Source organism: Anoplophora glabripennis, unplaced genomic scaffold (genome assembly GCF_000390285.2).
Source record: "Anoplophora glabripennis isolate ALB-LARVAE unplaced genomic scaffold, Agla_2.0 scaffold95, whole genome shotgun sequence".
In the NCBI taxonomy this organism is placed as follows: domain Eukaryota; kingdom Metazoa; phylum Arthropoda; class Insecta; order Coleoptera; family Cerambycidae; genus Anoplophora; species Anoplophora glabripennis.
This window is the reverse complement of record NW_019416252.1, coordinates 992504-1016271: the sequence shown is the minus strand read 5'-3', so window position 1 is coordinate 1016271 and position 23768 is coordinate 992504. Positions and strand designations below refer to the sequence as shown.

Sequence of the window (23768 nt, the reverse complement as noted above, 5' to 3'; positions counted from 1 at the left end):
TTAGATAGGTAAGCAGATAGCAAAATTATAGGGTATTAGTTGTAGATACTATACAAAGGATATATAATTTGTTAATTATATTTTTATAACTTACTTCACGTTTATAATTTTATTACGATTGGGTGGATCCATTCCTATTACTGATGCAGTTAAAGTTGATCTATGTTTTGGTGATGTGTCATTTCAGAAAGATCTGTAGCCTTATTTGTAGTAGATAACAAGCCTGATTGAGCACTCAGTGTCGATGACGATGAACATGTAGATATATTTTCTGGTTTTTGTTGCGGCAAGTGCAATGACTGTGTAAGAACATCATTTAGAGAAATATTTTCCTTATTAGAACTGTCTGATCTATAAAAATTAAATAAAAAGGTAAAGAGGTACTAGGTAACTGTAAAGGCTTTTTACTTGTATATTTTAATCAATATAAAAGTTATTTTACCTGCTATAAGTAGAAGCTATTATTGGAATAGCTGTCTCTCGCAAGTACTTTATACATGATGACTTTGTCAGAAAATCATTAATCGCAAAATGATCAGAACAAACAAATATGTTGTCGGTAATATTGACATCACCTAGGGAGAGCTTCCACAAGTTTCTCCGTTCCAGATTCTTAGGAAATCTAAAAATACAGGTATTACTCATAATATACTTATAATATTACAGAAACAGGAAAAAATAAGTTGAACAATTAAAAAATATATCTTTTTAATAATTTAGATTATGATTTAGTCAGTATTTTATCACTGCTAATTAAGTACTAAATGTAAAACACCCTTATGTAATTCCTCAAACGCCGCCCATGTTGCTTGTTTACTTACCTGTCAAAAGACCGCTGCTCGCCCTTTTTAAATAAAACTTTACAAATAACACACTTTCTAACCATATCTTAGCACTAAATAAATGTTCATATATAAAAACTACACAACAATAAGAGGAAAATGCTACACTAAACACAAATAAACTCAAATACGTTAATAGCGGCTACACACTTTTCCTTTGACAGATGTCATCGACAATCATCGAAATGCGGACGTAGGCGGGAATATTAATTCGACCTAAAACTCCAGGTCTGTCATGAAACAGATCTAGTAATCCTACTGATAACATATGCGAAAAAAATTATAGGTAACTGTCGTTCTATGGCCATAGTGACATGTATTATAAATTACAATGTGGTAATGCTGTAGGTACACACACAATAAGAAGCTAGAAAGGAACACAGCGAAAAGAAACCAAGAAAAAGAACTAAACAAAAAATATAACTACCAGACAGCAAAGCAACAAAATAATTAAGACATATAGGGTGTCCCAGAAAACAGTAGTCATACAGCAACGACAGACAGATTTAAGTCAACTTAGTCCAAAAATCGTTTCAAAATTACAAACCATTCTAGTCTTAGTTGTGAAATTGTTAACCAATAATATCTTCAGATGTACGATATCTGATTGAAATTTGATGATACACATTATAAAGGATAGGAAAGCAATCAAAATTCAATCATTTCATTATCTGCGTCAATAGTGTACGGAGGATATGTAACCCTCTCTTTTTGAAAATATCTGCCCCGTCTATGGAACTTTCAAGGAAAACGGCTACTTTTCGGAATGATCTATTGATTTTGTACAAAAAACGTCTCTTGTTCATTTCTTTTAAAATTTGTATATTTCGAATAAAAAAGAAAATTCTATTTACTGATCCGAAAAAATAGAAATGTATCTGAAAAAAGAAAAAATTTAGCAGTTATGTTTGTATAAACATTTTTTTGACAAGATAAATCAATTGTATAGGTAAGCTTGAAAGAATTCGAAAATTTTTTGAAATATTTCCAGTTTCTTCTTCTGAAAGTACTAAGATATTTGATTGTTCTGGTGGCGTTTAATATTGTTTAATAACTTACATATTACAACTTCGTTTAATGTGATTCTTACAATTAAAAATTTCTCATAGTGATCACTGGTACAAAACGCAATATTTTAATAAGACGATTCCCCACTAATTTATCTAATTAAAAACATATAATTTTATAAAATATGCTTAAATAACAACTATAAAAATTTGTATCTTGCGAAATCCGTCAGATGAAGTTTATACTTTCCATAAACATGATAGTACATTTAGATACCTTATAAATGTTTTATTTACACCTGAACTAAGTTTACATATTATCAATTCCATTTCGCCATTTTGTGAATTTGTGGTAGCCAGCACACACAAGAAGGGCTCACGTATGGTAGTCGCCGAGCTTGATTGACAGAACAAGAGAGCTGCTATCGACGAATAAGAAGAAATAACTGCAGCCAGCCTCGAGCTGGAGTGGTGTGGGTTTATAAATGGGCAGCTATGTAAGGACCCCTGGGTCCACGGAGCTATTAAGATGCCAACCCAAACCCATGCCGGTGAACATCCCTGTGTCCCATTTTTTTTACAGGAATATTAATTCTAGACGGTATTCCGTAAGCCTAGTCCAAATCTACAATGCTCAAATACAGGGTGATTCCTAAGTTGACTCGTAGGTACTTTGATAAAGTGTAAAACAAACACATTTTTCAAATACTTTTCGAACGACTAGAAAAAAAAATTACCATACTAATTTCGAAAACAACATTAATTCCAATTCTGACTCGAATTTAAAGAAAATGTTCAAAATGGCCTCCACTCTGATCCACTCAAAGTCGAGCGCGACATACCCGTAAGAGGAAAACGGGTTTTCTCTTAATTGTATCAGCGGCCTTTTCGATGCGGGCAATAAGTTCTTCCCTTGTGTTGATTGACGTTTTAAAAAATAAGTTTTTCATCAATTCCATAAAAATAAATCACAAGGGTTAAGATCTGTTGATCTGACTGGTCTTCCACGACATACCCACTTATTATGGAAAGTAAATCTAAAATCTCTCACACTTCATACCTTTCGCCCATTAAACAACCTGGTAAGATAAATGGCCCAAGAAGAATACCTACCGTTGACAATACACAATATACACAATATGTATATTGAAAATCTATCTTGAAAATTTGTTTGCCTATAGGCATGGAGATTATCAACTGACCAAACATAAGTCTCGCAAAAGTTGTTATTTCGAGTAAATGCAGCCTCGATCATAACGAAAATGTTTCTGGTAAAGTTTTGATTCGTCCAATGTTGCTGTATAAGAGCCACTCACAAAACTGAACTGGTAGTTTTGTCGCTATAAGACTTGAATTCCATCACTGATTTTCTCTCAATATTCAATCCAAAATGACAGTCAACATATGAGATAAAATTGATACGAACGTACAAGAAAAAACTTTCGACTGAATATGGCGTGTGTTTATCGATCGACGAGTATGTCCACACCTATTGTTTACAAACAAATGTTTTTATTTAAATCTTTTTCCATCCTTAATGGAAAACAAAAAGCGCAGATGAATTTGTAAAAATATTTTTACACAAAATGTTTGTAGCCACACAGTTTTTATCTATACGTGCTTTTCTGTTTGCAGGCAAAATTATGTCTGGTCTGGACTAGCCTTTACTGTTGTGTTGTGTGTGTAAGTGCTATGAAAAACATCGTTAATCAAACTTTCTGTTACTTATTTGATATTCAATTTTTTTCTAGCTATGACGCCATGTTGAAGTCAGATTTTTGTTTTTGTTCGTAGGTACATGTTAATGCAAGGAAAAACTTATCGTATCTATTCGAATATAACGTTACACGATTAGTATTCTCATATTTGAGCTTCAACAACGCTATGGGTTTATTGAGTTGGTGCCTAGTACATCTATTTTGAATTAGTTATTCCATACCACCTGTCTCACGGTGTGTGTTCCTCAAAAGTAATAGACCTCTAAAGACGCCCCTACTTGCATTCAACTTGGCGATTTAAGAGTATGGGAACGGCGTGAGGGGGCCATAAACATGCCGATACGTCCACCGCCTTACAGGGCCGTTGTTCCGGCGAAATGAGGCAATTTGTATGTGCGAATCTGGTCAGACGGTACGGATCTGATTGATGGGTGATGGAAACACGTTTGTCTGTCTGCCTTACACGAGCCCTGGCGGCTCTCATACATCGATCATTTGTTGCGATCGTATTAACTATTACCTTGAGGATCTATATTTATGCGTAATCTTCGTCTGAGTTAGACATTCACAAAAGCAATTTTAATTTGATTTTTATACTACATTGTAAACACTTCAAATATTAAATGTATTGAGCTCGGTTTTCGAATTCTATGAAAAATAATCACTCACTACACAAACACAACAACATTTAAACAGTTAGGAACCATCACTTTACAAGACGCCGCAGCTTACGCCATCTAGATCTAGAACCTATTAACCATATCAAAAACTTCACCTGTTTGGCTGATGATGTCGCTGCCTACCTTGAAATTAAAATCTAAAATCAAATTTGACAACTGACAGTCGTATATGACACTGACAGCTGTCATTGTAATTATATGATTATATGTTTAGTTTTATCTGTAGTTGCTTATCTTTAACAAAATAGACAAAGTGTTTACAAAGCAGTAAATTCGTTTAGAGAAATGCATTTAAAATGGCGTATTAACGCCCCAATCTGTAAAAATTTCTCTAGTTGACATGTCCTGGATCTTAAATACTTGTTTATAAATTAAAAATGTTCGTGAAACCTCAAGAAGTTCTTATTGCTAATGCATTCTGGTAAAGCTTATTTCCACAGTCATTGCTCTATACTAAATATTTACCTTTAGGGAAACCGAAGAGACTTCTCTGTATTTTGTATTGCAACACCGCAAAGGCCATGGCAATGCCAAGGGTTTATCCTCACTTCTTGTGGGCACTATGGATAGTATTTTTGATACAAAACCGGCACCCTACAGGATATTACATCAAACTCCTTCATCAGAAGTTTATTATTGTAAGTTCGTTGATTAACATTTTAAGAGCTTTTAACATTTTTTTTTGCAGTGATAGCTTGTTCTATGACTAGGCAAGAAATTTTGAAAGATTGGGAGTGGCTCTTCAGTAATGTAAGCGAAACTTTACAATCATTTGACAGTGAGGACGATATAACGGATTTTGTTACTTGTAAAATTGAATCTGTAATTGCTACAAGGCATGAAGTAGAAGTTGAAGGTATGTTTTCATTGAATCATTCATTATTTGTATCTTTAAATGGTTTGGTTTTATTTTAATAATACATTTTTTTATATTTATTACCATTATCAGTCAATATTGTATATTGTGAATTAATATAAACTAAATTGCAATGGTTTATTAATTGTTTAAAAAGGATTCCCTTTCGGTTAGATGGTGTTCATTATCAATTTAATTACTAATTGTAATGGCCACAAATATGCACACAGATTATTAGCAGTTAGTGTATTTGAAATAAATTCTAAATACCTATATTCAAAGTGGTATTACACTTCTAGATATTTGTAAATAATTAATGGTTATTTATTTAACATTTCTTAGATAGAAACAGTTTAATTGAAAGTATTACTTGAGCAAGCAATATGAGACCTTTATTACATCAGTAGATGACAAATATCTTCTTTTTTGTAGATGAAGATACAAAGTCCTTCAAAGTTACATCTGACAAATTTATTCGTTTATTTGGACTGCCCAAGGATGAAAAACTTGTCAACTATTACTCTTGTAGGTAAGTGAAAGCTGTCTATATCACGTTTTCATATTTCATAATATCTTCATGTATAATAAATGCTAATTAGTTTTACGAAAGCTGATAAAGATATATGATAATGAGTGATACGTATATGTCTGTATATTTGCACAAATAATGAACTTGATGGCCTTTTAGATAACTGAATGTTTATTTAATATTTTAGAGCTTGTATTGTAATACAGACATGTAGTGTTTAGTTAAAAATGTATATCAAACAACAGTCTTTATCTACAATAGATTTTGATTCAATAGTGAATAATTAAATATAAAAATGTATAAATATATTTGTTTCATGTTTTAGTTATCTGTTGAACGGAATAATGGAACTCAATATTCATTTCAATTATGAAGTGAACATCTAATTTCCCATTACTTTTTCTTAAAGTTATATAAAATTTATATTTTCTTTCTAATTTTAAGTTATTGGAAAGGTAAAATTCCCAGGCAAGGATGGATGTACCTTTCGATAAATTACTGCTGTTTCCATGCTTTTATCCTCGGGTTAGACACAAAAGTGTGCATAAGATGGTCGGAGGTTACTCAACTGAGCAAGAAAAACAGCATAGTTTTTCCTGACTCCATTCAAATTTGTACTAGGGAGAAGGAATACAATTTCAGCATGTTTTTGAGCAAAAATGAGACGTTTGCCCTTATGGAGCAACTTGTAGATTTAGCTGTAAAAAGGTAATGTTGAAAAAATAATCTGATGAAAAATTTAATTGTTATTTCAATTTAGACTAATAGACGACAAAAGAAGTTTTACAGAAGATAAAGAACTACTAAGTAAACTGAGGTAACCACTCAAATTTGTTGTGTTAAAAAAAAGTTAATTTTTTTCATGTTTAGTAAAAATGTTCCAAGGAAAGCTTCGTTTCTAAAGAGAGATCTGGATGCAAGGGCACAATCAGAAGCTTACAGGTTATTGTTCAGGTTGCCTTCATCGGAAAAACTTGACGGATCGATTGACTGCACTTTGCTGACCCCTTACAACAAAAAACATGTTACCGGAAGGCTGTTTTTGTCTCAGAATTATATTTGTTTCGAGAGCAGAGTAAGTATTTTTTCAAGGATACCGTACACTGTTATGTAGAATCTCAACAATTATTTTAAGGTCAAAGCCCAAGTCAGTCTGGTGGTACCCCTTAGAGATGTTACGGTGACAGAGAAAATTGAGAATAATGCTTCAAACCAGGCGCTGGATAAAGCGATAATTGTTTCTACTGGCAACGATTTGAACAAGACGAATTTTATATTTGCTCAAATTTTGGATAGGGATTTTCTGGTAGAAAAGATTTCGGAACTTCTGTCAAAAACCCAGGAGCCTAAGTCGTAAGATATTCAAATTTATTTACTACAAATATTTTTCATTTTACAATGCTTTAATGTTCTATAATAGTGGAGAAAAAAGTTCAGGGTCAAAATTAGTTGATGTAGATGGTTCATGAATTTTCATTGAAACTTATTTTGGCCACTGCTTATTAATCATCTGTAAAAATTGTTTTATATTTTGGTACACTGAGGTTCAACACTCTTGAAACACCCTGTATACGATTTTGTAGATCTGATACCATGAGTACCAAAAGCAACAGCAGCAGTGAAAACTCTTCAGGCGATATATCCTTTTCTCTTATCGACAACAACTGGAAATGTCAACAGGCTCTGATGAAGGTGTTTCCCCTAAGTCCCATTCCTGAGGTGAATAAAAAACAACAGAAAAAGGCCAGAGAGTGGGAGGAACACTTCAACGTTTATGGTAGGGGAGTATCTATGTACAGAACCACGGAAGTTGCTACGTTGGTATTGCAGGGAGTACCAGACCACCTCCGGATGGACATCTGGATGTCATTCTCAGGTAAATCCTCCTCAAAAATATTCACTAGCCCTCAGAATGTACACTGATTCTGTTTTGTTGAAATTTGGAAAACAGTCAAAATTTGATTTTCTTGTTTTCGAACGTGCGAATTCAGTTTTCAGAGCGGCCGAGTAGTGTTACCCCCACCCCGCCCCTGCTTCGGTTTGACGCACAATTAAAAATGCATAAGTGGCTAAAATGAACTACAGTATTTTTTTATTAAAAATATAAGTCTTCATCTTCAATCTCTGTATGAATAGACGCTGTAGACTTAACTAACGGCCTGTGAAATTTTTTGAAAAAAAAAAATTATCTGCTCCAGAAGGTCCTACAGCAACGTTTTTTTTTTAAATTCGTGTAGAAATGCCAGCAAACGATTCCTGTAATAGACATTATCGAGAAATGAATATCGAAAAAGATATTCAAGAAATGTGCGACCAAAAAATTTGTACTTTTTTCAGTCATCTTTGGGCAGTTGAGATGAATAAAATCATTATCACTCTTTTTTACCATGAAAGTACAACTTATAAGGAAAAAAATTAGCCTTGATTCGTTTTTCTACGACTATTCGTCGAGCAACAAGAGCCAATTTTCGAGATGACCTTTTTTCGAAAATCGATATAACTCAAAAAATTTTTAATATTTTCTAATTTAAAACAAGGTACTTTTTTGCTTGCCGAGGGCTACATTTACAGCAAGTAACAAGTTTCAAAACCTCAATTTGCAAGAGATACAGAAAAAACAAAAAAAGTCGATTTTTGACCGTTTTTTCGATATATCTCGAAAAGTAATATAGCAATCGATATATTTAAAAATAAAAATCTATAGGTTTTTCTAATAGCTACAACTTTCTCATTTAACTTTTTTCGATTGGAGTACAAGTTTTTTTTTATCAGCGCAAAAACCGTTGTTTGACTTTTATGAATTTTTTAGGTTAACTTCGCCGTTCATGCACCACAGGAAAAATACACTATCTTAGAATTTTATTTCCTATATCACCATATTTTTTGTTTCCAGGTGGTATTTTTTGTAAATTTCACATAAGGTCGTGACAGATTCATTGGACTATTTGAAGAGTGAATAAATTGACATATAAAAATTTAATTGGTAGAATTATGTTTTGCAAATATGTAGTATTTTTTTAATTGCTACTGACTTATCGCATTGATACAGTGAAAACATGTTTGGAACCACTGACTCCACCGATTCTTTTGCCCCTATTTACAAATGTTGGTGCATACATATTCGGAAATCGCTGTACATAAAGTTGTGCAGCTAACTCACAGTTTTCATCAGCCATTCTGGATGCTATATGATGTCAATTAATTCATTGTTATGTTTATCTGCATTTATTAATATACACACTACAGGTACTGTCCTTTCAAAGAAAAAAAAATACAGTTAAAATTGAGAATCTAGGAAAACTTCCCTTAAACATTTGTTCACTAATAATTTCCATAATAAATGAAAACTAAAGTAGAACTGATGACTACTTAAAATTGAACCAGCAATTTTTCTTTTGATGACGAAAGACAATACAAAAAGTAGAGGACTATATGCCTCTTTTTATGTAGTATGTAAGTTAGGGACGATTCCAGAGGCTCTCAATATTTTTTTACAATCCTATAAATACCATAAATTAATTTGAAAAATATTGTTTTTTTTTATCTTGCAATTATGTGTGCACATTAATGAACATTATTAATACATATCTGATGCCTAGGATTATGACATGATTGAAAACGTTGATTTTAGATTGAAGATAAAAGATTATTTATTATCTATTTTTATATTGTATCCATTAAAGAGAATTACATGAGTTATTCCAATGTTACTTCAGAATAATCCGAGTCATTGTCTCATAATCTCTTCCGTTCTACTGAAATATTTTTCCTAACTATTCAATTCTGTTTTATCTATAATCTGTCATAATCCCATATATTTTGTCGATATTCTGATTTATTTCGGTTATTCCGTCATAGTCTGGGTTATACTGATGTATTCCCACCCCATTCCGATTAAAAGTTATACTTATTCCAGCCAGCGGCTCCCCTCAATCACACCTTTACTCCATTTAATTGTTTATAAAATTTTAAATTTAGGTGCCGCTAACGAGAAAGCCTGCCACCCCGGCTACTACCGCGCCTTAGTTGGTAAGGCTCTCCTTCAGCACTCTACGGCTAACGATGAAATTGAACGTGATCTTCACCGTTCCTTGCCAGAACACCCCGCTTTCCAGAATCCCATAGGAATCGATGCGCTTCGTAGGGTGCTTTGCGCTTATGCGCTACATAATCCAAGCATTGGGTACTGCCAGGCTATGAATATCGTAGGTAAGTAAGGAAATGATTATGTGAAGAGTAGAAAAATATAAATTTAATATCTTAGCATCCGTTCTGCTGATATACTGCAACGAAGAGGAAGCTTTCTGGTTGTTAGCTACTCTCTGCGAGAACCTTTTGCCTGATTATTACAATACCAGAGTGGTAGGAGCTGTCGTGGACCAAGGCATTCTAGATGAATTAACCTTGGAGCATTTGCCCAGTCTGCACGATAAACTTAACCAGCTAGGTGAGTTCCATGGAATAATTGTGTGAAAAAGGGATGATATGTTAGAATGTTTATATTTTTTGCAGGTATGACAAATATGATCTCCCTCTCTTGGTTCCTGACCATATTCCTTTGTGTGATGCCTTACGAAAGTGCCGTGAACGTCATGGATTGCTTTTTTTATGACGGCGCCAAAGTAATATTCCAAGTAGCTTTAATGTTGTTGGAGTGGAACCAGGAAAAACTGCTGCAGTGTAGAGACGAAGGTAAGAAAACTTTTCATAATGTTTTAATATTACAAATTTGATATAGCAGTATTTTTAGTGCAGTTTTAATTTATCCAAAGTATTATAAATTGTATTTCAGTCAACAAACTCAGGTTTTTATAATTTTTGAAAATTAAAATTTAATAATTATACAGGCAGTCCCATTTAAGATGGATTCTTCCATGGGCTCTGGTAATATCAATAATATGAGGCATATCCACAGAGTACTCAATTTTTTAAAAATCGAAACGACAGTGTATGAAAAATTTACATATTCAGAAAGGTACATCAAACACTATTTTTTAACATAGTCGCCATCAACTTCAATGTACATTGTGTGCCGAGGGATGAGCTTTTTGATATCTTCATCAAAAAAATCTCTCACCCCTTGACGGGCAAATTGTTTCCCTTTCTTTTGTTCTGTATCGCCCTCCATAGTGTTAGCAGCAGCAGCATTAGGGTAAAAAATCAATGAGGAGAATCCTGTTACGGTCCCAAATTGCCATGGTTTTTCGCCCCAAAACAACTGTTTTGAATGTTTTCACTGATGGTGAAGGCGGATGTTAGAGATGTTTTAAAATCTTATGAGCTTTGACCTTCATATGCGCAGAAACATAATTCCGACCGTCGCCTAAATTATTCTACGTCCTAAAAACATTACACCTATTATTCACAGTCTCGCTCGAGCTCTAGCGTAAACAAGCCTTTGATCCGATTACAAATATCATAATAAAATGCCCTATTTATTATTTTAATTTAAACAATAAAAATATATATAACGAACGTTCGCCAGTTGACTTTATTGATGCCCGAGCGCCCTAGTTCATTTCTAGTTGTAATGAGGCACGTGTTCTAATTCTGAGTCAATGTTTTCACAACGTGCTTATTAGAAGAATTATGGGGATACGCCACGCCTTTCGCGCATTTCGCGGCTCATGAGATATTAAAAGATCTCTACCACTGCATTGATTTCACCTTCTAGTTAAAAGCGCTTGAGAAATTCCTGTGAAGATACTGTTTTGGTATCCACCTCGTACACAATTTTCGATAACCAAGTGTTTCAATAATAATTTCATGCGGAAGAGATCTGAAGATTTGTAGAAAAACTCTTCATCTCGTCCAAACTCGATCGTCCTTCGCCACGAAGCATTTCTTTGATTTTGTTCATCATGAACATTCGTTCTGTCAGCTTTATACACCATCCCCACAAGCATTTTTGATGTTGTTAAAAATTTGTATCGGCGCCTTTTCCTTTGCAAGAAGAAACTGCATTGTGTTCCTCACCTGGCAGCTTACCAGATTTGGAATGGCGGCACTCATTTCAACACACCACTGCAACAACAGTTCTCAACTATCTGAGACAAATGACTGCATGTTCTACTCCCAATACCTTGACTTTGAATGTAGTGTTGCCAACTTTGTCAAAAACAAAACTACAGAGCATCAGAGTCTTAGTACCCTTACTTTGTTCACATTTTAAAATTATTTTCAACTATACAGGGTGGCACAAAAGTATGGAAAGCCCTGAATAACTCGTCAGGAGTGCATTTTCTTGAAAAATTTTTCCTGGCTATTCAATGACGCCTTTGTATTCGATCTTGACCTTGACCTTCGAGGTCATTTCAAGGTCAAAATTGTTTTTTCAAATGGGAACTCCTATTTTTTATTGCTGATTTGGAAAGAGCAGAAAATTTTACGTTCAAGTATGTCCTTGACCATATCTTTGACCACGACCTTCAAGGTCACTCTAAGCCCAAAGTTGTTTTTTAAACAGGAACCGCTATCTTTTATTACGGACTTGGAAAGTGTATGAAACTTTACGTTCAAATTATGACCTCGACCATGTCCTTAACTACGACCTTGACCATGGTCTCCAAGGTGTTTCCAAGGTCAAGGTTGTTTTTTCAATAGGAACCGCTAGTTTTTATCGACTACGACCTTGACAATGACCCCCGAAGTCATGTCAAAGTAAAGGTCATTTATTTACATAAACTTTTTTTGTTAAGCTTTTTTGTAATCCAAGAAGGCGGACAATTTGAATGTAATGTTTCATGCACTTTCCAAATCTGCAATAAAAGTAGCGGTTCCTGTTGACAAAACAACTTTGACCTTGGAGTGACCTTGAAGGTCGTGGTCAAGAATATGGTCAAGGTCATACTTGAACGTAAAATTTCCTGCTCTTTCCAAATCCCATTTGAAAAATCAATTTTAACCTTGAAATTACCTTGAAGATCAAGGTCGAATACAAGGGCACCATTGAATAGCCATGGAAAAATCCTAAAACATTTGTATTTATCATTTTTCAAGAAAATACACTCCTGACGAGTTATTCAGGGGTTTACATACTTTTGTGCCACCCTATATGTACAGTAGGTCCCATTTCTTCTGGGCTTTCCCTGACTACATTTTTTTAACACGTTCACTGCGGTACATACCTCCGGGGGTATGTACTCATTATAAAAAATATGCGAATCTCAATAATCACATTTTTACTGTATCTGGAAGTTGCAGAATCTGTAGTTTTTAGAAATAATGATTTTTCCATTATTTTCTTTTCAAAACTCTTTTCGAATGAAAATGTTAGTATCCAAGGATATATAGTTGCAGATACATGCAAGTTTATAGCAATAATTGTGTTATTTTTTATTTTATAGTGTCAAATGTAAAAAAATTACATATCCCCAGGGATATGTACCGCACACAGAAGAAGTTTTGTTACATATCCCCGAAGATATGTATCGCAGTCAAGGACAAAGTACATTAAGATTATCTCGCAGTGAACGTGTTAAATGAAGCACCCTGTATATTATTAAATGTGTATACCAACCTGGATTTATCTTGAATCTGGAAATATAGAATTTCTCCAAACTTCATGGAATATTTTTTCCAATTACAAAGGATTCTTTTAAAATATAATCTACTTTTAAACTATAAATTTTAAGGAGAAGCCATGCAGCTCCTTGCAGATTATTTGATGGGTGTATTCAATGACGAGGGAAGAGGTGCAATTAGAAACAAGAGCTACGATGACCAGAAAAGGGTACCAGAAGCGCTGCAACTGTTTCATTTTGAATTAATTATCGTAATAATTTCAGAGCACTTCCATTCAGGTTCTGATCTACGAAGCATATAGGAAATACGGATTTCTGACCACCGGCCAGATAGAAAGGCTGCGTCTGAAGCACCGCCTCAAAGTAGTGCAAGAATTGGAAGATACTTGCGAGCGAAATGTGTTAAGATGCGTCGCAAGTGACGGATTCTTCACTCAACAAGAATTACTGGTCCGTCGTGGTGAGTTATAAACAATTAGACATGAATAGAATGTTTGTGTTGCAGGATCTTTTAAGTTTAGTCAGAGAAGAGATTATAAGACAGAAAAAGTGCATTCCAGACAAGCATGATCCTTCATTACAACCATACGAGGCGTATAAGGTGGATTTTGACTATTTTAAAATTTTATTTGCTGCTCTGTCGCCTTGGGGTAAGGGAGAGATGGCTGAATCACTAGCTGCTAGAATATTCACGGTATTTGTCTTTACTATTCATTATAACCTTTATTGTTCGACAATTTGATTATAGTTTCTTTATATTTTAGCTAATGGACCAAAACAGAGATGGTTACCTCAACTTCAGGGAACTGGTGATGGCTCTCGGGCTTACCAGCACAGCGGAAGCTGCACAAAGGCTTAAATTGCTCTATGTCATCCACCTTCCGCCTATCCTGGTGATGTCTGATATAGAATCTCCCGCAAAAAGTGAATGTGGCACAGAGATCGCTGCCGAAGCTACCGATTTCTTTCAGAACGTGGAGCAGAGCATCAACCTTGATTCGTTGAGCCTCAATGAAGAAGCTGCCTCACCCACGACTCCTTACCAGTGGCAGTAAGTGTTTTAATAGTTGATAAATTATTACCAATAGACATTGTTTTTTTCTATTAACGATATTTCGTTACTATTTTCAAATGTTTTAATAATAACAAGATCTGTAAAGTATTCACGGATTACTGAAAAAAATTAGATTGTTGTAAATTATTATTATTTTTATTATAAAAATTGTCTAAAGGAACATAATACCAGACATCTCTCAACACGTGAAAGAAGTTTCTACGATGAATAGAAGCCGAGATATTGCAAAATTTTACAGCGCGCATCAATTTGAACTTTGGATTTCACTTTTCTCGCGCGCGCGACTCGCTTGGCCGAGTTTCCTCCACCACCACGCCGGACATTTTACTTAGCAAGTACCTTCTCTTTAAAGGGCTCGTGAGTTGTTAATTTTCCACATTTTTCAATGCAATTCACGGGAAATCGTAGTTTACGTCGTAAACTTTATTTTGCGAAAAATTCAAGTCTTAATGTTTATAAACAATTGCGCTACGATTTAAAAAAAAAATTCTTATCTTGGCTCCTGTTGGTCATAGAGGGTGCTTTTTTTTTAAATTTGTATATTTTGTCAGCTATCCATTGAATCTATTTTCGGTGAGGCAGCATAAATAGCAACAATTTTATTCAAATTTTTTATAAGCGAAAAAGGCACGGTTTTTTAATGCACAATTTGAGAATGTTAATGTCAAAAAAACGGTGAGATTTTTTAATAGATCGCTTAATTACATCTTTAAGATTACAATGACGCTTTCAGAATCATATTTGATTGAAAATTAACGCCTGTACAGAGGCTTGAAGTTCATAAGTTTTGGAGCCTCCGTTATAAACAAATTGAATTGTTCGAAAACTATTGCACCTACAGCGTCCACTTTTGGCACACTTTTAAAGTATGACAAAACCCTCAACTTGTCATAGGTTTTATAAAATTTTAACAATAAATGCGATAGTTATAAACAAATTAAAAAATGGGTTCTGGTTTTTTTGCAATAACTTTTTTGTTTATTAACCGATTTTAATTTAACAAGTCTCATTTTGTAGACAATTTTATTCCGTACAAGCTGTCTGTGAGTCACTTTTCGCTAAAATTGATGGTTTTCCCAGCAAAATGAAAAAACTGTTTTCCTCACTTATTTGTTTAAATAGAAAAGTTAGCTAATAATTTTTTTTTACTCACGAGATGAGAGATGTCTTGTATTATGTTCCTTTAGACAATTTTACAATTATATCGCGGATAGGAATTTTTTCAAGTTTCTCTTTTTTTTCGCTAATTTTGCTGGTCTATAATGAAAAGAATCAAACCAGAATTTTTACTGCTTCTTAATCTGATAAAACAATTTTGTGTATTCTCGTATAAAAATTGTAATGTGCCATTCATTTCACATAGTGTTCCAATATATTCAGCAAATGCACTAACAAATAGCTATTTCTACCATTGCTTATTTTATATAAAAAGAGATACAACTAAGGCTGCATGGTTTAACTTCTTGAAATTGAGGTAAGGAGGGACTACCTCAATTTTCAGCTGCGACATGTCACTGCATGTCATAAGTGTACAAGTAGGAAAGATATTTTATTACTTTCATATTTTAGTTATTGCAATTCTGTTGTTAAAAATTGAATTATGTGTGGGTGTTAACGACCAATCTGATAATCGGGCTAGTCATAAACAATTGAATTTAACAGATTAAGGAGAAGTGTCTGTCAGAAGTGTTTACAGTACATTTAAAAGTGGCGAAAAAAATAGAAACTCACAGTAACATTAAATGTGTGATCTATAATAGGATGGTTCATGGATTTTATTTTGAACTACCAACATTAAAAATAAACTCACACTGAAACTGCAGAAAATGGATATTTGCCTAGATTGTCCCGAAAAGTTTTGTTGGGTACTGTTCATGGAATGAATTTTCATTATTTAAAAGAAATCGAAAAAGTATGCTAATAGAATAGAACAAAATTATAGTATAGTGAAAATATACATTCATATGTTGAAAATGACAGTGATTAACAATTACTCATAATATCTGAAGTGAATGTGGGTTTTTGGATAATGGTTTACATGTGCTTGTGTTATGATGAGCATAGATTAAAAAGCAAAGATAAATCTAGGTATTAATATCTTTTATTGTCATTAACAAGGCCATTCTGGTTGTTTCGGCTTTGGTTCTTCTCTGTTAACATCCCAGTCAGGGGCGGGAATGGTTATCTGATTACAATCGGGCTTTTCCTGAAAATTAAAGAATATGGTCAACCGTGTTCGTACACATCCACAGGCTGGCACATTGTCTTATTTTAAAAATCTTTGTGGTTGAATTGCCTGTGATGGCTCCTCTTCACTATGAACCATGCACTGCAATTAGCCAACGGAGGCTGTTGAATAGCTTCAGCCGGGCAAAGTTAGTGGACCCTTCACATAATGGCTATTGTACTCAATGGGGTCATTCAGTAAATTTTCAAAAATGTTCTTATTTTGAATATACAAAGTATTGCTCATGATTAGGCAATCCTGAAATTTTCAACTCAATCCGTTGAGCGGTTTTCAAACTATATCATTTTTGAAATGTGAATATTTGTCTCAGCCGTGGCAATGCAGTGATGTCACCGCATGGGACGGTCAGCCTGCTTGGCGTGTGGCATAATAGTTAGGCGCGTGTATGCTACTTCCAGACATACCTAAGTTACGCAGGTAGTTTTGTTAATTTCAAAATAAGTCATTTTTCAAATAAAAGATACCAAAAAAAAAAAATTAAAGTAGTTACTAATAGGCTATTGGTTTTAAATCTGCATGACAGAATTACGGAGACAATAACATAGTCCAGTTGAGAGAACAAAAAATGCATTAATACAAAATATCTATAAGTTTCCATATTGGTTTCAAGCTAAAAATAATGGTTATTTATGCACGAGTTTGTGTAAAATATTTCTTATGCTCCTTGCATAAACAACTTGTCTATCTTTCTTGTCGTTAGATAAATACGTCCTTTAGAAAGGCATTTTGGTGAAAAAAGTGCACTTTTCTTAACACTTGTAGAAAAAATATTTTTATATCTAGGTATGAGTTTTTATTTCCACACTGAGGAACAATACAATTTTTGTATTTTATTTCTGTTCTGTGTCTTCCATATTGCTAACAAAATTCAGTATCTTAACATACTCAATCGAAACTTAACAGGCAACTAAAACCTGACTGGCAGCGGTTTCCCATGCGTTGATGTCGTACCCACCGATTCAGCGGATACTCTGCGCACTAGTTTATGATTTTTTTGGATGACTTGTAGGCGATATAAAATTCTAGTTTTTTTGCAGAGAACCTTAAAATTGCATTATCTTTCTGTTAAGCAAATAAAAAAAATTTGCTGAATAAGCCCATTGGCCAGTAAGGTCCATCGTAAAGAGGGGCTATAAAAAAAATTTCAATTTCAAACCAAAAGAAAAAAATCAAATTTAGACTAAATCAACAAAAATATTTGAAAAATATATTTTTGGATAAGTGAACATTTCCATTTTCTTTGAAGTTGACGAACCCCATTATGTATTTCTAATAACACTGTTATAATTTGAATGAATCATAATCGATAATCCGATTATTAAAATAATTGGCATGGTTCTATTATTCCAGGGAGAATTCTAATGATAATCGGATATTAGTATAAGTAACAGTGGCTAGCTAAGTTGGTTATAAGCACCCTCTCGTTCAAGTTTGGAAGCCAAAAAATTCCTGCCGTGTTCGTTAATCGACATTGCGTAACAAACAAGCTGTTGCTAAGAGAATCTGAATTATTAACCAGCTTGCTGTAAACAAATCAGTGGGTAATCATGTCACTGTATTTGTAGATGTGCTATGAACCGAATATAAGTTAGTGCATCCGCTTTATGGGCCTATTAATCATTCAGATAATTATCCGATTATTGAAATCATTCGATTGTCGAGTATCCGATTATTGAAAGAATCCGTTTTTACAGATCACTAATTTCTAATGAGAATTGCATGTTTTGATAACATATCAGTGTTCCTACATTCTTACCTTAACTGGTGGAGGAGGAGGAGGAGGAGGAGGAGGGGGAGAGCAATCGGGAATAACCGCACACTTTTTCTGACGTTCTGCGGCCTCTTTCTTTATCTCTTCCAGGCTCTTTTCTAGTAACTTCATCCCTGCATAGCAGTGTTTCTTCTTAAAAGGTTTTCTCCTTACATTCGTCAAAGGGGGTGCACTTTCCAATATAGGGATCTTGGGCTTCCACATGAAGAAGCTACAAGGATGACAGGATCTTTCTACGAACATTTTTGGCTTCGGTTGTACGTTTATGGGATTTCCACAGCAGTCTGTTTCCTCACAGCTGTTTTTCTTTTTACTACTCCCAACTGTCATACTAAAGGGTCTGCTTGATTCTGGCTTGGTTGTAATGTTTTTAATTTGGGTATGAAGGCGTTTCATAGTTGTTTTTTTTTTTGTGTTTTATATATGCTTAAATTTTGTGAAGTGAAAATGGAAGTTTGCATGACAGTTATTGACAAATTATTTTGACAGTAAACCTCAATGTAAGCAATGAGAGTAGTTTGAGCTTAGAGTGGCATCTATTTTGAATCTCTTTCACTTTTATTTTTAGAAATATATTAACATTCAATATAATTTTTTTGTATATACGACGCCAATTTAAAAAATTATTAGCGCGACTGTGACACACTGATTAATGTCTTTAATTTACTATTGAATTATCCATGCTTTTATGGGCACCCTGGAAATAATTTTCTTTGCCACCAGGTTTTTTTTTACTTTTTGAAGCAAAAGGAAATCTGACTGCTAAATTTGGAAAATAAGACTGGATAAAACAACATTTAAATTAATTGTGCAACAGGATGGTGTTCAACCTTACTCATTTCAAATATTTGAAACAGGTTTGATTAAATTGATATTTACAGCATACTGATTGGCCGATTAATTTGAAATGTTGTATTTAGTTATAAGACACTCGTAGATATAGTTTTATAATATACCACAAGTATTTAGATAATATTAATTTATTATTATTACTGCCACTAATACATCACTCCACAAGTTTTTCAAGTAACCTTCGTAATATGTATTAGTAATACTATGATGCGGAAAATAAATTTATAGAAAAACGGACTGATTATTGTACACAATTTATTTATCTAAAAATATGTAACAATGCAATTTAACATCCGTCTGGTTTCTTTGGTATAGTTTTCTGAATTTTCTGCCAACCAGGCACAGGAGAGCCTGGATGGGGTTTTGCCCCAGCTGAGATTAAAGGGTAGGTCTGCAAGAAAAAAAACTGAATAATAGTTGAATGGAAGGTTGGAATTTCTGGGAGTTTTGCCACATCGTCCCTTTAGACTTCTTAATGTTACAAGTAGCATATCAACTTTTCATTTGAAGAAAATCGTTCCACATAGAAAGATATCTTAACAGTGTGTTATCGTTACCCAGCGAAATAGAGTTATTAGAAAAAGAATAGGACATGTCATTTTTTTTGTTATATGTAGTTTAAAAAAAAAAATGGATATCTCCAAATATCTTCTAAACAAATGAAGATAATGAAATTAAATTTTGCGTTCATAATGTAAAAAAATTTAGTCTCAATCCAAGCCAGTGACGTAAATATGAGGTCTGTTGGTTATATTTGTCTGAAAAATTTTGACACTCCTGCCACCGGAAACAATTTTTGAAATACATGTTTTATATTGAATGGAAATAATCTGTTGACTATTTTGCATAACTTAGCATTTTGGTACAAATTAGTAATTTGTAATGATATGATTCTGAAATTAAAATTAGATAGATGTTAGACATGTCAAAAATGAAAGAGCATTTTCCTTACCAGTATTTTTTTCTAAATTCATGAATAAAAAAGTTTCCCATTTGGTGACAAAAAATTTAGGAAATGGTGGTCATTAAAATATAGAAATTTTAGTATTACTCAACCTGGAAAAATGTTCCTACTGACGTGGAAACCTAGAAATATAGGGGAATTTTGAGATGAGGGACTAAAAGTAAGTACCTGAAATTTGGAAACGACACATCCGCAAAAATCTAACTACAGACTGTATTAAAAAATCGTAAATCAATAAACAATATAATTACCAACTAGAGGAGAATCTCCAGTTTTAGAGTTTATTCTGAACAAAATGATATGTGGGGCGATATGTGACAAAATGGCAACCAGTCCAGAAACTGTTCAGCCGTTGACTACCGTCACAGAAGCCTGATAAACAAGATAACTAAATAATGCTCTTGGAACATTTTTCTTCTATAAATTGCACCTCTTTGCCACTACATCAATATTTAACCAGTATCATATATTTCTACATAAAATCTGTAATTACACCTGCCTTTTGTATTTTCTTGCCACACTTGCATTTCCAACTTTCTTTCCGATCGGGTCTCGGCAAAGAGGTCTCCCAAGGCAAACAACCTCTTTGTGTGGCGTAGAACCTATTACTCAGGCTTTTCTCCATCTTCTCGAAAGTAGTTCTCAGTGTCAATCGCAGGATATTCCCTAGTTGTTTTAGCATTGTTCTTTTTTACCCTAAATGTTGACTTGGATATTAACTTGATTGTGTTTTCGTGGACCAGGATTTTGTAGTCTATTATTGGTTTTGGTGGCATTGCTACAGGGTTTTGGATGACATTTTTTGTGACAGTGTTACTTTTTCTAGTTCTCTTGTCATGCCTACTTTGCACATTTTGTAAATCTAATTTTTACTTGTAATAGTTTTAATAATTTGTATTGAATGTTTGATATTTTTCAGAAAATCATTTGATTCGCAATCCTCAACAGAAAATTCTCTCGTCAGTCAGTTGAACGGTGCTGGTGAATCGAACTGGGAGGCAAAGAGTCTAACAAACATGAGAAACTTGGTTCAGTCTAAAGATAGTAAAACCAATCTCAAGTCGGTACCGAAAATGTCCCAACCCCACTTTATTACTTTGTGGAAGACTGTCTATGACATATTTCAAACAGAACCTGAAGATTTGGTAAGAGAATACTAAAACATATTACAAAAGTTATTTGATAAAATTATTTATTATTCAGGATGTGTACCACGCTATAGCTAAAGTTGGAACCTTACTTTTGGAATTAGGCGATGTTGGCAAACAATTTTTTATCAACAGAGATGAGTCCGAAGACAGCTTAGTGTCTGCTGCAGCTGCTTGCAACTCGGGAATGTTTATAGATGGGGTGAGAATTACTAGATTTTACTATTTAACGTGTTAATGACAATTTCATATTTTCAGTCTCCTGATAAAAATGGAAACCCATCCACTCCCAAAACTGAAATTCAATGGTACATAACGGCGGAGCAGTTTTTAGCTTCTGTCTTGCACTCCCAACCATTGGTCGACTTCTTTTCAAAAAGAGTATCACTTTCTGAAAGCATCCAGCAATTCAAAAGTAGAAGATATTCTAGAATGAATTCTCTTTGTGATGTACCTGGTATAAAAGTGTAATAATCCCCACTTCCATGTGTACCTGCACAACACAGATTTAGAGTTTACATCAGTTATACTTTTCGTGCACGAAGCTTATACAAAACAAAAAGTAACGTAGTTTCAAGATTATTGCTCCTCATCAGTTACACTGTTTCTACATGTTGGCGTTTAGTGTTATCTGCACTTTTTTTATTCCGGAATATCGATCAGAATTTGAAGTGAGTCCAAATTATTATATCTTTCGTAGTCGTTCAAATTTCTAAACAAATTTATAAAGGAATTATGAAGAAGATTGACAATAATGTAGAATAAAATGATTAGTGAAGTGGAAGTATAGCTGAAATTAAATAACTATCTTTGGTTGATTATAGTCTGCCATAATTTCAGATTTTTTGTTTTTGATATTGTACATAAATTTGAAGCAGAAAAAAGTTTATGGATCATTTTGGAAAGGAAAATTATTCGTGTCTAATTTCATTTTTTTATTTTTTTTTAAGTCTACATTGAATTTAAAGTGCATTGTTCATAATTTTCAGATTTTGAGGTATGTCCAAGATTCAAAATTGGATTTATTTCAAATTTTTATCCGAACAGCAGCTATTTGTATAATGTTTGTATATTATAATGTGAATATTTTAATCATATTTTAAAACAGTAAGGATTTTAGTCTTATGTGCAATATATCTAGATATAAATCTTTTTTTTTTATTTTATGAAAATTGTATTCTAATAGCATTTCAAATTTTTACCCAAGATGTGTGTTTGTCGTTATTTTATTACTGAATATACAGGGTATAGTAAAAGTACCGGAACGGCAGAATAACTCGGTGGGAGAGCATTTTAGAGAACAATGTTAAATACAAAAGTTTCAGGATTTCTTCCTGGCTATCCGATGGTGACCTTGATGTTGAAGATCATTTCAAGGTCAAGTGTGATTTTTCAAATAGGACCCTATACTTTAAACCCCAGAAATGAAGAGCGGAAAATTTTATGTTCAGATATGACCTTGAGTGACCCCTCCCATTTGACCTTCGGGCCCCCACAAGGTCAGACTGGGATTTGTGGCAAGGAAATAGCAGATAGATTGGCCTCCTTGGGGGCCAGTTAGACTGAGCATGGGCCAAAACCCTTCGTAGAACTGCCCTTCAGCTGGGTCAAAGCCATCATCAGGGACTAGGTCAATCAGGAGCACATGAACTGGTGGTGGGGAACCAGTGGTTGTAGTCAATCTAAGGAGATGCTAGGACTCATACCAAACAAGGAGTGGATTTTCTCTTCTCATTTCTGGTAAAAAGTATAGGGTCCCATTTGAAAAACACATTTGACCTTGAAATGATATCAAGGTCAAGGTCAATCAAGGTCACCATCGGATAGCCTGGGAGAAATCCTGAAACTTTGGTATTTAACATTTTTCTTTAAAATGCTCTCCCGCCGAGTTATGCTGCCGTTCCGGTACTTTTGCTATACCCTGTATACATTGCCTAACTCATTGTCAATATTTTAATCTCGGTTTTTACATGGGATTTTATTAGATTAATGTGCCATAAGTGATTCTGTGTTGACAATGAAATTTCGCTACCAAAAGGATGAATTAAATAAAGTATATATTTCTATTGTCAAGTTATCACTTTATTGGGGTTTTGAAAACTAGGCGTGTCTGTCTTAGGATGATATAGTAGAACCGTTTTAAGATTGCCATTACGTCACGCGTGTGTCCTAATATCAAAGACAGTCGTTGTGGACGTGTATTCATTATTAAGCGTGCTAAAAAGAGATACAATGATGGTATAAATGTCTTCATAGTCTCAATCTATCACAGACAACCGTTCCAATATTTTATGTGTATTAGAGTGAAAGAAAATGGAGGACGTTTGTTGGGTATTAATTTTAGACTATAGTTTGACTAACGCATTTAAAAACAGAACTGACACTCAGATTAAAAATTTGACAGTTGTTTTGATCGCGTCTCCGTACTATTATATATATTTTCTGAGCGTGGAAATATCGATTTTTTGGCATATTTTCATATCCAGGAACACCAGTGGTGAAATTTGCTTGTAATCCAGATTTGGGAATTGTCAAGATGACATTTCATTTATATG

At 33.9% G+C, this 23768-nt stretch overlaps 1 protein-coding gene across 2 annotated transcripts; it reads left to right on the top strand.

Annotated features, from left to right (window-relative positions):
- The first annotated feature begins 4420 nt into the window (after positions 1 to 4420).
- Positions 4421 to 22126, top strand: LOC108905854 (TBC1 domain family member 9). Of its 2 annotated transcripts, none has more exons than XM_018708897.1 (19): positions 4421 to 4668; positions 4719 to 4885; positions 4936 to 5103; positions 5536 to 5632; positions 6077 to 6340; positions 6393 to 6449; positions 6503 to 6707; positions 6768 to 6985; positions 7216 to 7508; positions 9611 to 9841; positions 9897 to 10079; positions 10145 to 10324; positions 13267 to 13364; positions 13420 to 13605; positions 13661 to 13849; positions 13920 to 14206; positions 20985 to 21210; positions 21269 to 21415; positions 21472 to 22126. In XM_018708897.1, the coding sequence occupies exons 1-19, from the start codon at positions 4625 to 4627 to the stop codon at positions 21682 to 21684; spliced, it is 3453 nt and encodes a 1150-aa protein (XP_018564413.1). In that variant the 5' UTR covers positions 4421 to 4624; the 3' UTR covers positions 21685 to 22126. The 2 variants fall into 2 exon arrangements, with proteins under 2 accessions (XP_018564413.1, XP_018564412.1); XM_018708896.1 differs by having other exon boundaries at positions 6747 to 6985.
- The last annotated feature ends 1642 nt before the right edge of the window (positions 22127 to 23768 follow it).